Raw genomic sequence first — 14,717 nt, forward strand, 5'->3', positions numbered from 1 at the left:
CCATATGACCAGGGGAGGGGATTGGTTAAATAAATCAAGGTATATCTGTAGGATTTAATATTAGGTAGCTGTTAAAAGTCAGGCTGTAGAAGAATAATCGTATCACTAAACATTAATGAAATACTAGTAAATAAAAAGCAAATTAGCAAACAATATATGTAGTGTGATACCAAGTTTGTAAAAACATATATGCATTTTAAAAAGACTGAAAGGACACAATAAAAAAATGTTATCAATGATTATTTCTGGATGGTGGTGGTAGAAGGATTACAGATAATTTTAATTTTCTTTATATTTTTCAGTATTTCAATAATAAGTATGACTTACGTGATCAAAAGAAACAATAAATGTTGTATGTCAATGCTTGTCATATTTTGGGGAAGATTTAATCTGCTGACTCATCCATTTGGTAGGGCCACGGCACAATGGTTTCAAGGTGTGGTTCTCACATTCTGCTGCACACTATAATCACCAGGGAGCTTTTAAATATCCCGATTCCCAGTCTGCACCCCAGACCAATTATACCAGAGACTCTGGGAAGGGACCCAGGCATTCGTGGTTTTTAAAGCTCCGTAGATGATTCCAGTATGTGAGCAAGTTTAAAGAATGGTGATTATGAGGTTCCTGAGGTCACAGGGTCAAAGGTCTCTTATCTCTGTGTAAAGGAAAAAAATGCCCCATTTCCAGACATAAGGTCTGTACGATGAGATTAAATTTGAAAAGTGGGTGGTTCTACCGAGTTCATCCATAACCACTGTAAAACGCATCAAGTGAGTGTACTCTACTAAAAATGCCTATTATAATTCGGAGAGGGCAAACTCTAGGCAATCCTTGCGTTTTTCTTTCATACTCTGAAAGTTTGTCCCTCAGATCAAGGTTTCTCAACCTTCCCAACCGCATTGGAAAGGTCTCAGATGGGCTTCAGCAGGCTCTTCAAGCCATGTGACAGCATGCAGATTTTGAGTTTATGCCTGAGTATTTTTGTAAAGATAGTCTATACCTTTATTTGATTCTCCAAGGGATTTATGTACCAGAGATGTTAACAAAGAGCAAAATGGACTTTTTAAACATTTGTCTTTAATGAATAGGGAAATGGCCTCAAAGCCTGGCTAATGAAGAGAGAAGTACAGGAGAAGTTCATTAGCTCTTGAAAATCTTCCCCTCTTGTTGGAATAATGGAGCCCTCCTGCAGGAGGTGGGGACTTATTTTCCCAAGTAAGACCACTGAAATTCTCTCTAGGGAGGCAGGGTAGTGGGCTGGCAAGTACACTTTAGAGATGGAAGACGAAAGTTCTTGCCTCTTCTTTATTAACTAGCTCGTGACCATTTAACTGTATTGGCTACTCAGTGTCCTCATCGCTAAAACACCAACAGAAATATTGGTCCCACTTTCCTCAGGGATTTACACGAGGTCACGATCACATGTGTCGCGTGCCACTTAAAAGCACAAAGCAGTCTGAGAGTTTACTTATGCCTGTTCTTGTTAAGACTATCTTGACTGACAGCATTATTGGTACATTTGGGCAGGCTGGGTTTTGGAAGCGACTCACCCCACGTCTTGTCATACCTGATCGGCCTGGCGGGTCCCTCACTGGAGGTGGGGGTCTCTCGCTGGGCGGGGGAGGAAGAGGACCTGAACGTCCTGGCGAAGGTAAGGGGGGCGTGGACGAAGTGAGGGACAGATTCCGCTGTGGGAGTCTTGGGGTTTCGTCATTGCCGCTGGAACTTGGAGGCAGGGGAGGCGGCCCGGGCCTGCTGGGAGGTGGCGGCGGAGGTGGGGCCTGTGAGGAGGAGGAAGGCCGCGGAGTGGAAGGCACTGGAGGCTTGTTGTTCTGAGGAGGAGGAGGGGGAACCGCTTCCCTGTGGATGGAGGGCCTGTTGCCTACTGGAGGAGGTGGCGGAGGGGGTTTGTCATCCAAGGCCCTGCTGGGCGTAGGCGGCAGGGGAGGCCGGTTGGAGAAGGGCGAGGAGGAGCTCAAGGGAGACTGACGTATTGAGCCTCCTCCCAAAGCAGCGCCTCGGTTTCCAGGGAAAGGGGGAGGAGTGGGCCCGGGGCCGGGCTGCCTCGGGCCTCCGGGCACTGGTGGGGACCCCCGGTTGTGCAGACTTGATTGAATGGGTCTTGGAGTACTAGGTACTGGAGGGGGGATGCTATCAGGCTTTGAGCCCAGGTCGGGCCTTGGGGGCGGCATTCGGTTCCTCTGAGGCTCTGGGGGACCACTTCTGTGGCCTGGAGAAGGCACAGGAAACCTCCCTGGGCCACTTGGGGGTGAAAAGGGTTTGGCAGATGTGGATCTTCCTCCCGGTGGCAACATGGGTGGTCGGCTTCCTCCAGAATCTGAAAAACAGGAAAACAAACATCCAGTTAGGAAATCAGGAACCCTAAAGAAATCAGAGAGCTAGAGTCTGTTCCCAGTGACTGGAAGTCCCTTCCTCAGAGGGCTATAAAATACAGGAAACTATTATTTATATAAATTGGGTTTTGTGTGTGTGGTCCTTCCTGGGAGCAGAAAATCGACCGTAGCTCTATTTACCTGCGAGTCCCAAGTTCTACAGCCCATCAGCTTTCAAAAGGAGTCTGGAAAGATCTATGTAAAGTATTATGTATAGATAAGAGCCAGGATGAAGCGGGGGAGAGTTCTGGTGAGATGCCTATTCATTATGAGAGGACAAGAACAAGATGGCATTGGTAGAATCATGATTTTCATTTTTCCCCATCACCATCTCTGTCCCCCAGCTCTTGTACCTCTCAGTTTTGAAAATAAGTCAGCTGTTTTAGGTGAAAAAATTAATTATCCCAATGTAAATCTCCATATGTGAGGGCTTATCTAGTACCTTTGAAGAGAAATGCCCAAGAAAACGTGGAAAAATATAAGGGGAAAAATATAAGGAAAGAGTTATGATTGCAATAAGAAAAAACTAAGAAAGGAAAAAGAAACCATCATATAGAGTTTAATTGGAAGAGTTGACACCAGTGGATGGAATTCATCTACAAAGAAGCAGGCAACTACACAACTTTTTTTTTCTTACCACGTCAACCTCTGCTTCAATATTGGCAGGACAGAACAATCCTATAACTGCTCTGGTTCAACAAGAGAGAAACTAAAGGGGAACCAAAGAGATGGAAAATTTCAAACCACCATCCCAGAATCTCTTGGAAATCAAGGTAATTCTGGAAAAAAAAAAAATCTACCCTTCAATTATGAGTTCATAAACATACCAAATAATTTTGAGCTCTTGCTATACACCTGCCATTAATCTAGAGACCAGAGACAGAGGAGTAAACAGAATAGACAAGATTCTGCATTCCTGTAGTTTACATTCTTGTGGGGGGGAGATAAACAATAAACCAGGACATAAATACTTTCAGATAATTATATGTACTAAAAAGACACTAAAATAGGCTGATGAGATCAAGAGTGCTTGGAGAGGCCAGGGTACGTGGAGTGGCTGGGGACAGCTCTTCTGAGAATGTGACATGTGAGCTGAGGCCTGACAAGAAGGAGTCGGCCATGGAAAGATGAGGAAGACCAGCACTTCAGGCAGGGGGCCTGCAGGTGCAGAGGCCCTGAGGTGGGAAAGAGCTTTAAGTTCAAAAACGGGCCCGTGTGCCCCAGGCAGAGTGAGAATGGGAGAGATCCATGGGAAGCGGAGCCTGAATGGCCAACAGGGGTGAGTCACAAGGAGCCCTGCAGGACAGAAGGGGTTCCGATTTTGTCTAAGGCATAGGAAAAAAGCATTTGGACAGATGTATACAGTGGAGTATCATGAACTTAAGACAGAACTTTTTCTTTCTTTTTTTTTTTTTTTAGACAGGGTCTCCTCTGTTGCCCAGGCTGGAGTGCAGTGGTGCGATCATGGCTCACTGCAGCTTCAACTTCCCGGGTTCAGGCAATCCTCCCACCTCAGCCTCCTGGGTAGCTGGGACTACAGGCAAGAGCCCCCATGCCCACTAATTTTTTGTGTTTTTTAGTAGAGACAGGATTTTGCCACGTTCCCCAGGCTGTTCTTGAATTTTTGGGCTTCAGCCATCTGCCCGCCTCAACCTCCCAAAGTGCTGGGATTATAGGTGCGAGCCACCATGCCTGGCCCGTTTTATTATTTTATTTTTCTTTGTCTTTTGCCTTAATTTCTTCACCTGTTGTTAAAGTACTAAACGTATACATTTATCAGCTGCCTTAAACCCTTTTGGTGAGTTTTAAATAAATTTAAATTCAAATTTAAATGGTGGTCTGGCAAGATAGAACCTCTCATGTAATTGAGTTTCTCTCTAGATTCGGACCATTCAGTGATAAAATAGTAGGCTAACCCTGAGGATTCACTGATTCCATATTCATGTAAATGTGAGAATTTCATTCCTTCCCAGACGACATCTTATAAAAGGTCTTAAAAAGAAAATTATTGTAACATGATCAACATTACAAAAGCAGTTTTATGGTAAAATTTCTTGAGTTTCTGTAGTAGTCGGGAGAGAGCCTCATGCCTCTGTGAAGTTTTTTATTTAGGCATTCATGAGCAAGTTCAGCTTTTCTCTACCATCAGGTTCATAGACAATCATGAAGGACTCATGTCCATGGCTTCCTGCAGAGACTCCTGAGAACCACTGGCACTGAAATACCAAATGTCTGTCATGCAAAACACTTTTTCAGATTTAGTGAGATTTGTAATCATATTCCACAAGACGTGCTCCATCGTGTTTGAAAAGCGGCTCACAAGTATTTACTCTACTAGACAGCTGGGCTACCTCACAAAGAAAGCTGAATCTGTCAGGTCACCAGGCAGATTTCCAGGGCCAGCAAGTTCTATTTGCTCCTCCCTTTTCTTCCCACTCCAGCTAACCCTTTAGAAAAGTAAAAAAAAAAAAAAGTACAGGTTACCCCCAAAGACACTGGGTGAAAATTTCATAGTTCTGTGTAGCTGTCTGATCCTGGTTAATAATAATAATCATAAAGCCTAAATTGAGTCTCTTATAAAACAGTGGTAATATTTCAAACAATGTACAATATTTTAGTAAGGGCGAAGAGCCTTAGGGGCTATGACCAGCCTCCAAACTGCCAAACTCTGTCTTGTCTTCAGTTACTCAGAGACAGGGAAACTCTCCTTACCATTATCCCTATTGGCCGTGGATCTCAGCTTCGGCATTCCAGCCTGGAACAGTCCTCCCAGACCTGGAGGTCCGCCCCCTCCAAAACTTCCACCGCCTCCGCCACCACCTCCTCCGCCAAATCCGCCGCCTCCACCAAAGCCACCACCACCACTTCCAGCACCAGCTCCTTTAGGTTCTGCAGAAGAAGAAACACCCGCCAGAGTATGCCCCCTGGTCTGGCCCAGGTAAACCATAAAACAACAGTACAACAGGGAGCTGGCCGGCTCTGGGCCGCCAGTGGACAACTGGGATTTCTTCATTAAAATGCAGGATTTTAAGAGTTCCCTCAGCTCAGTCAGAACTGCCCGCTCCAGGCAGTCCCAGGCCCAGTGGTGGAAGAAACGAAAATAAAGGATGATTTGTTCCCACACTCCCCACTTGACTGGCTGCCACATGGGTCAATATCTATTTGTTCCGTATCCCAAGGTTTGGCAAATAGAAAAATCTTCAGGCTGGTTGCAGTGGCTCACACCTGTAATCTCAGCACTTTGGGAGGTTGAGGTGGGAGGATTGTTTGTGCCAGGGAGGTCAAGGCTGTAGGGAGCCAAGACTGTGCCACTGTACTCCAGCCTGGGCAACAGAGTGAGACCCTGTCTCAATAAAAAGGATCTTCAAAGAAAGAGGGTCCCAAGGGAGGAGGAGATGCCATAAAAGGTGAGAAGAAACGAAAGAGTTAAAAAGACAAGAAAATAAAATATCTCATAATTTCACAAATATACAAATATCCAGGCTGGGCACAGTGGCTCACACCTATAATACCAGCACTTTGGGAGGCTGAGACTGGAGGACAGTTTGGGCCCCAGGAGTTTGAGACCACCCTGGGCAACAAAGTGAGACCTCATCTCTATGAAAATAAACAACAACAAAAAAATGTCGCCAGGCATGGTGGTGCACACCTGTAGTCCCAGCTACTTAAGAGGCTGACGTGTGAGGATCACTTGAACCCACCGAGGCTGCAGTGAACTATGACTGCACCACTGCACTCCAGCAAATAAACAAAGAAAAAGGCCGGGCGCGGTGGCTCAAGCCTGTAATCCCAGCACTTTGGGAGGCCGAGACGGGCGGATCACGAGGTCAGGAGATCGAGACCATCCTGGCTGACACGGTGAAACCCCGTCTCTACTAAAAAATACGAAAACTTAGCCGGGCGAGGTGGCGGGCGCCTGTAGTCCCAGCTACTCGGGAGGCTGAGGCAGGAGAATGGCGTAAACCCGGGAGGTGGAGCTTGCAGTGAGCTGAGATCCGGCCACTGCACTCCAGCCTGGGTGACAGAGCAAGACTCCGTCTCAAAAAAAAAAAAAAAAAACAAAGAAAAAACACTAAGCAAATATCCATTATTGAGTTATACTTTTTCCTGGCAGTATTTTTCATTTTATGTGTTTTTTCTTAAAATTAAGAACAAATTCACTATGCAGTATTAAGCCTGCTTTTTTCACTTAACACTTTGTTAGCACTTCTTGTGTCATACTCTTTGAAAACATGAGTTTAAAGGATTGTATTGTATTGCAGAACATGAATGTATTACATTAAAATTTATTTAACTACTCATTTGATGGCCTTGTAGATTGCTATTAATTTTTTAGTATCATGAAGCCCAATTGTAGGCTTTAGTAATTTAAACATTCTTTGCAATTTGTGAGGGTATAAAGATCTTGTTTTATTTTGAATTTATCTGCAAAAAATTGTGAAAAATTTTGATGGGAGGCAAATAAACAAACAGAAAGATTACTGAGTATTCCATCTAGTTTTCCGGGTTACTTCCCATTGTCTTTAAGCCACAGGATTTTATCACTCTGAAAGGTATAGAAAACTGATACTAATGCAATGGTATTTGTCCAAAGAAGTGCAAATTAGTTGTGTTTAAGCCATGCTTATACCCTCTTTAAAAAAATTATCTCTTAATTTATGTATGTATGCATGTTTGTATTTAAGAGCTTAAACATTATTTAAAGTCCTCTTCCCAAAAAACTATGTTGAGTCTTTGATAAATAGTATATGAAATCTACAAACTAATCTGGGAGAACTGATACTTTTACGATATTTAGACTTTCCATTTGGAGATGTGGTATATTTTCTCGTTTATTCATGTCTTCTGGATTTTTTGGCAAAGTTTTTTAGTTTTCATGATTTACATTACACATGCTTTTTGTTGGGGTTACTTCAAATGTATTTTTGTTTGCTGAAATTGTGAAAGGGATGTTTTTCCTGTTATATTTTGTAATTGGTTATTTTTGGCACCAGCAAATTGTATTTAATACCTAATAAGCCACTTTGCTATATTTTCTAAATTAAAATTTCCTAAAAATTTATTATCTTGCATTTTCTAGTATGCATGTAGTCTTCAAATAATAATGGTTTAAAGCCTCCTCTTCTCTAAGAATTGTATGTCTTATTTCTGTTTTATATAAGTAATTACTTTGATGGGTAAATTTCCATAACAATGTAAATTATTAACGTTTCTAAAGGCAATCATGTTCTGATATTAATGAGAATCCCTCTGATGTTTCAAAGTTAATATGAATTACTGGTTTGAAATAGGTTTTGTCCCTTTCTAAATATTCAGTTGATGGATCCTTCTATTTTAGGTTTACAAGAATTTCTTATAGCATGAAATTTTATCAAATGCCTATTCAAGATCTACTGAGACTTTTTATGGTCTTTTTAGTTTGATATGATGACTTTCTAACATTAAAATGGGATAGGCCGGGTGCAATGGCTCACGCCTGTAATCCCAACACTTTGGGAGGCCAAGGTGGGTGGATTGCTTGAGCTCGAGTTCAGGACCAGCCTGAGCAATATGGTGAGATTTCCATCTCTACAAAAAATGAGCCAGATGTGGTGGTGCATGCCTGTGGTCCCAGCTAGTTAGGAGGCTGAGGTAGGAGGATCCCTTCAGCTTGGGAGGTCAAGGATGCAGTGAACTGTGTTCATACCGTTACTCCAGCCTGGGTGACAAGACAAGACTCTGTCTCCGAAAAAAAAAAAAGGGGGGATAAACCCTGGTGTTGGTGAATTGTTCTTGTAACATCTGATTGATTTAGATTTGTTTTTTGGTATTTTAGTGTTCTCTTATCTATGATGGTAAGTGGTCCATAATAGGGTTTCTTAATTATAAACATTTTGGGTCAGATAATTCTTTTTTGTGGGTGGCTGTCCTGTCCTGTTCTTTACAGAATGTTTACAGCATCCCTGGTGTCTACCCACTAGATGTCAGTAGCAGCCCTCCCTGACCCCCAAAGTAATGACTAAAAATGTCTTCAGACATTGCCACATATCCCCTGGAATGCAAAAATCACCCTTAGTTGAAAACCACTAATGTATAGCTCTCTTTTTTGTATGTACTGCCTTTGTCAAGTTTTGACATTAGGATCATGCCAATTTCATTATAATTATTAGATAGCTTTCCATCTCTAACATGTTGGGGAATGATTTATACAGCATTTGGATTAGCTTTTCTTAAAATCTGAAAGAATTTGCTAATAAAACAATCTGGCTCCAAAGCTTTTTGGAGAGAAAGTAATTTAATAAAGTTTTTATCTTTTCCCTTGCTCACTGAGGTTTCTTGAATAAATGTATGCTTTTCTTAGAAAAGTACTTTCTTTAATATCTTAAAACATTTTAGCAGATAACTTTATTGTACTACTTTAATTTTAGAAAATATGCTTTGAATCTCTTATTTTATCTGCTTTCTGAGTTCCACTTTTATTCATTTTTATTTCCTTTTTTTCTGGATTAGGTTTATCATAAATTTGTGTTAGCTCTGTATCTTTTCTAGATGCAGCGCTTTCTGGGATGCTTATGGTAGCTCTGCTATGGAAGAAATAATCTGATAATAACTGACAAGAATTACTTCACCTAACAGGATAAAACATATAAGACTAACAATTTCTAGAAGTGTATGCAAAATTGTTTCCATATAAAATTTTAAAATTTTGGTAATAATATTAACATTGCCCTTGTCATTCAAACACTATTCATTGATGAATGACACATTTTGGAATACTGCACTTCACAGGACATATTTACATGGTATTGAAACTTTAGAGGGACTCCTGCAGTATCAGACATCATCCATTAGTGTTCCTTTTTTTTTTTTTTTTTTTTTTTTGAGATGGAGTTTCGCTCTTGTTGCCCAGGCTGGAGTACAATGGCACGATCTTGGCTCACCACAACCTCTGCCTCCTGGGTTCAAGCGATTCTCCGCCTCAGCCTTCCAAATAGCTGGGATTACAGGCATGTGCCACCACGCCCGGCTAATTTTGTATTTTTAATAGAGATGGGGTTTCTCCACGTTGGTCAGGCTGGTCTTGAACGCCCAGCCTCAGGTGATTGGCTTGCCTCGGTCTACCAGAGTGCTGGGATTACAGGTGTGAGCCACTGCTCCCCGCTCATTAGTGTTCTTAACCTGCAACATCTGTCCATCTTACAGAAAGAGAAGCTAAAGCTGAGGATAGTTAACTGCTTCCAGATTATTTTTTCAGTAATTAAACTGTAGGACAGGCTGAGTTTGGGAGCTATCACACATAACCACGGTCAACATTTTGACATACAGCGCAGGGAAGTTTCACATGCAAACAGATACAAAACCATGGATAAATACTGTTGCTTGCAAAGAGCTTGTGACAGCAGTATAGGTGTCCAGTTACGTGCATGAACAAGGGCCTGCACTGGACTGTATCTTCCTTCCATCAAGGAAAGCACATTATTAAACATCATGGAAGAGAGAAGGACTAACACTATTTCCATTAAATGAGAGAAGTGAACATTGGAGAATACGATTCTTCAAGGTTTCCACTAGTGGATTCAGGAATAGGTCTAGACTGTCCAGTCTCCTTCAACAGAGCCCTAGGCTCCCTCTTGTAGTGAGGAGAACCACAGGCCTCTGTCTTAGAGGCCAGCAGCTCCTCTGGCCTCATACCAGGGACCATGATTCAGATGGCTATTGGAGGGCTGATTAGAGGGATTATATTATAACCACATTCTTTTTGTGGGCATTTTGACTTACAAGTCAGACTGTGTCAAGAGTTAAGTACCTTAGATCCTTTTTTTTTTTTTTTTTGGAGACAGCGTCTTGCTCTGTTGTCCAGGCTGGAGTGCAGTGGCACAATCTCAGCTCACTATAACCTCCACCTCCTGGGTTCAAGTGATTTTTGTGCCTCAGCCTCCCAAGTAGCTGGGACTACAGGCATGTGCCACCAAACCCGGCTAATTTTTGTATTTTTTGTACAGACAGGTTTTTACCATGTTGTCCAGGCTGGTCTTGAACTCCTGACCTCAAGTGATCCACCTGCCTCAGCTTCTAAAAGTGCTGGAATTACAGGTGTGAGCCACTGTGCCTGGCCATAGTTCCTTTTTGAAAGCAGTGCCTTCTCACTCGCACCACTTTGCCCAGTAACAGAACAACATTCAAAGGCCTTATCTAGGTCTTTCACTTTTCCTTTTTCCTCCCAAACCAGTAGTCCACCTAACTCTGATCCTTCTTCTTCCTTCTCTACTCATTAGGCATTTCTCCCAGGAAGTTCCCTGAAGCACTTCTAATCCTCTACTTTGCAAATATTCTGCCTCATTATTCACTTGTTGACAAAGCTCCATCTGGTGATTTTGGAAGGTCAGTCTATTTCCTGTTGCGTCCAAATGGGATCTGTAGTCTAGGATGAATCTTGGGGACATCTGGCAGGCAAAGGAAGGGTCTAGAAATGTGAGGAGACAGCCTTAAGATCTACTTATTAATTGCCAGTAGAATTCTAGTCATGGATTATTTTTTGTCTTGTTGTAAATGTTAATAAGTAGCCTTGTTCCAGAAAGTACCTCAGACTTAGGTGGGTAGATAAGCGAAGTTGTGACCTCATTTCCTTTCTCTCTAAGCTCCTAATAATTGTATCTTACACTTGAATTACACTTTCCAGACAACAAAACATTTTACAGGCATTATCTCATTTGAAGCTCATGACAAACTTGTGAGGTCAATAGAACATGTATTATCATCTCCACTTTAAAATGAAGACAACAAGGCTTGGAGATGGTACAGGATGGATGTGCCAGGTCTTGAACCCACAGCTTTTGATTCCAAGGCTAGGGCTCTTTCCATATTTTATGCTGCCTCCTCATCTGCGGTGCCAGGAGCAATGGGTTAATCTCCAGAAAGTGTTGTGAATAATGCAGAGAATTGCTGCTGTGTATGTCTTGGACAAAGAATTATTATACTAGCTTCTTGCAGTATTAAAAGGGAACCCAAGCCAAAGCTGCGGCCTACAGGGAGTGATACAGTCCCTTATTTTGCTAGCTTTGCAGCTGTTGTTAACCGAAAAAAAAAAAAAAATTGAGGGGTGAGGGTAGGGTTGATTATTAGGCCGTAAACTGTTCCTCTTCATGGAAAATAGTTTTTACTTACTGTCCAATATTGGTGCACTTCTGTCATTGGTGACTGTCTTCTTTAGTTTCTTCCCTTTGCTGATATCAGAAAGGAGAGCATTTCTCCCAGCCTGCTCTGTCTTATTCAAGGTAGGCTTCTCTGTATTGGCCTGAAAGGAAGCCATACAAACAAGTAGTCATCTCTTGGGTTAAAATCATGTATTGTAACACTTGGCTGGGAAAGGTTGGGTACGGGAAGCTTGTTATTAAGGTTCTTGGTGACAGGTTGTAAATTCTCAACAAGTTTTAGAACCCATATTATTCTTTTTAAGATCCAGACATTTGGAAGCAGATGCAGCAATAAATTATGTTCATTTTTAAGGGAGGAAGAGTCAGTCCTTGATTAAAGTCTCTGAAAATTCAGACCACAATCTGACTGAAACTAACAGGGCCAGGTTAGAGTGAGATGACTAGACACGAGAAAAGAAGTTTAAGTCTGGGAGGGTTCTGCAGGACATTACCAGGCTTCATTCACTAGAGGGTACCCTGAAGAATAACTTCCTTTTCCCATCTTTTAGAACTAACCCAGTGCAAGGGAAAAACTGTCTCTAGCAAAAAGAGTCAGCTGTATGTTTTTTAAACCCACTAAAATTCTAGAAAATAATTCCCACTGTGTATATTGCCAAAGATGCTTTTTTTCTTTTTAAGTCAGATTTATTAAGGTGTAATTTACATATAGTGAAATTACCCTTTTTAGTTACAGTTCTGTGAGTTTTGACAAATATATACAGTTGTGAAACCACCATCACAATCAAGATATATAACATTTTCATTACTTCAAAAGTTCCCTCATGTCCCGTTGGCATGAGGTGTTTCTGATGTTTAATTCTGATGAAAGCTTAGCTCATGGAAATTGCAGAATGGATACAAGTGCTACTTTAACATGTTTGATTATTTTCTTGTATTTCCAGCATTCCTATGAAAGATCCCCACCTACTATGAAATTGGGATCTTGCTCCTTCAGGGAGTGTCCAGCAAAAGGACTTAGATGTAGGCACCTGCCTGTGTGCCTGTGTCTTTCACATTTGGAAACTGGCTAGGTCTTGTCTGTCCCAGGGAGAGTCTGGCTGCCCCAAACCCACAGGTCCTTTCTAGGCTGGCCCCAGCCCTTCTGATGGGGATATGATTTCAGATTTGCCAGTTAGGGCCACAGGAGGAAAAGCTGGGGAAATGTATGGCTCAATACCTTACCCAGCCTTTAAAAAACAATTTTTTTTTTTTTAGAAACAGAATCTCATTATGTTGCCTAGGCTGGAGTGCAGTGGCTATTCACAGGTGTGATCATCATGCACTACAGCCTCAAACTCTTGGGCTCAAGTGATCCTCCTGCCTCAGCCTCCTGAGTAGTTGGGATTACAGGCGTGTGCTACTGCTCCTGGTCTAACTCAGCCTTTTATTAGCAGAGTTAGAGGCAAAGGAAGAACTCAGAAAAACCCTGAAGCGGGCTAACCAGAATTACTGTGTAATTGGAATTATACTGTGTAAACAGAATTACTGTAAAATACGGTAAAGTTGGAAGCATCTTGAAATAACTAAATGATAAAGTATTACTTGCTTATGATAATAATCATTAACATATATAGCTTTTACTCTGTGCCAGGCACTGTTTTCAGCACCTTATGTGTATTACTTCATTTAGCCCTTATCAACCCTGTGAGTTACTTCAATTTTACAGACAAGGAAACTGAAGTACAGGGAGTTTAAATCATTTGCCCCGGTCACCTAGTTAGTTGAGGAGGAGCTGGGATTCAAACCCTGGCAGTCAAGAGCCTTCCCTACAAGCTGACAGAAGGGTAAATATGGGCTCCAAAATGCTCATCCCCATCAGCCCCAACATACTGCTGAAGCAAGCCTGTCAAAAGTTTCTCTGCTGTCCTTCCAGAAATGCTCTCTGCAAACACAGTTTGCTTTTGCTAATGGGATTCTCCTCTATTGTTCTGAAACTTGTTTGTTTTCAACTTAACATACTTTGGATGTCCTGGAAAGAGCTCTTAACATTACCTGCTGTCTTCATTTTAAGGATGAAAAAACTCTGAGGCCTAGAGAGGTTAAGTGATGTGTCACAGTGGATCTCTGAACAGTTTTGGGTTAGCAACCTTCAGTAGCCTCCTGTTCTACCTTAAAATTTATTTTGACAGCTGACCTCCCTGGGTGCTAACTTCTCTCGTGTTCAGGGCCCTTAATTATGTTGTTTCACAAAGGCAGTGGTCTATGATGGCCACCAACCCACCTTTTCCCTTTCTTCATCTCTATATTCTATTTATCCACAGTCTTGCTTTGAATTAGGTAATAACAGATAGAAATGAGTTGATAAGATAAACAAGGTTTTCCAAACTTCAAGCATTCTGGTATAAGATTCATGATTTTTGTCATCTTCTCATACCACCTGTGTTATTTATTTAATATTTTTTATTAAGTCAGTTCACTATAACCCATACTTTTGGGGAAATATGGATAAATGAATCCTGCTATGTTAGCCAGATTAGAGGTTCTCAAACTTATCCATGTGAAGGACCAGCGTTTTGTTTTTGTTTTGTTTTGTTTTTGAGACATAGTCTTGCTCTATCACCCAGGCTGGAGTGCAGTAGTGCAATGACAGCTCACTGCAGTCTTGACCTCCTGGGCTCAAACAATCCTCCCATCTCTGCCTCCAGCGTAGCTGGGACTACAAGCATGCACCACCATGTCTGGCTGGCTAATTAAAAAAATTTTTTTTGTAGATATGGGGGTCTTGCCATGTTGCCCAGGCTGGTTTCGAACTCCTGGGCTCAAGTTATCCTTCCACAGTGCACGCCTGGCCGAGGACCAGTCTTTTGAAAACTATTTTCATCAGCAACTGACACTTTTGTAAAATAACAATGAATTATTAGAAAAACGAATTAGTTTTTTAAAAAAGACACACAACATCCAATCTTAGAAACAGACAGAAAACTACTGTCAAATTGCTAGAAATGCTTCTAAATGCTTACTTTCAATTTTTGTCCTCATCACTTTGGGGACTCTTTAAAAAGTAGTTGGAAGGCCACACTCTGAGTAACAATAAGCTAATTAATGGGCAGTTCTTCTCACTAGGTATCATCCTCAGATGAGTTATATAAATGCGTCTCATGGAAACCTGGGGCAAGAAACTTTCTCTCCAAGCCTCAGTTTCCCCATGTGA

The 14,717-nt window shown here is 41.8% G+C and overlaps 1 protein-coding gene across 4 annotated transcripts in view; it reads right to left on the bottom strand.

Annotated features, from left to right (window-relative positions):
- The window catches only part of WIPF1 (WAS/WASL interacting protein family member 1), a 118,936-nt gene that overhangs the window by 10,845 nt on the left and 93,374 nt on the right, over positions 1-14,717 (bottom strand). For 3 of the 4 annotated variants that reach the window (XM_025404739.1, XM_025404740.1, XM_025404738.1), the window contains exons 3-5: positions 11,538-11,667; positions 5,106-5,282; positions 1,568-2,338 (exon numbers count right to left, since the gene is read on the bottom strand). In XM_025404739.1, the coding sequence (XP_025260524.1) occupies positions 1,568-2,338; positions 5,106-5,282; positions 11,538-11,667 (1,078 nt within the window). Of the gene's footprint in view, positions 1-1,567; positions 2,339-5,105; positions 5,788-11,537; positions 11,668-14,717 lie in introns of those variants that run through there. The other variant, XM_025404737.1, reaches the window with a different exon arrangement.

The sequence above is a fragment of the Theropithecus gelada genome, chromosome 12 (genome assembly GCF_003255815.1).
Source record: "Theropithecus gelada isolate Dixy chromosome 12, Tgel_1.0, whole genome shotgun sequence".
NCBI lineage: Eukaryota > Metazoa > Chordata > Mammalia > Primates > Cercopithecidae > Theropithecus > Theropithecus gelada.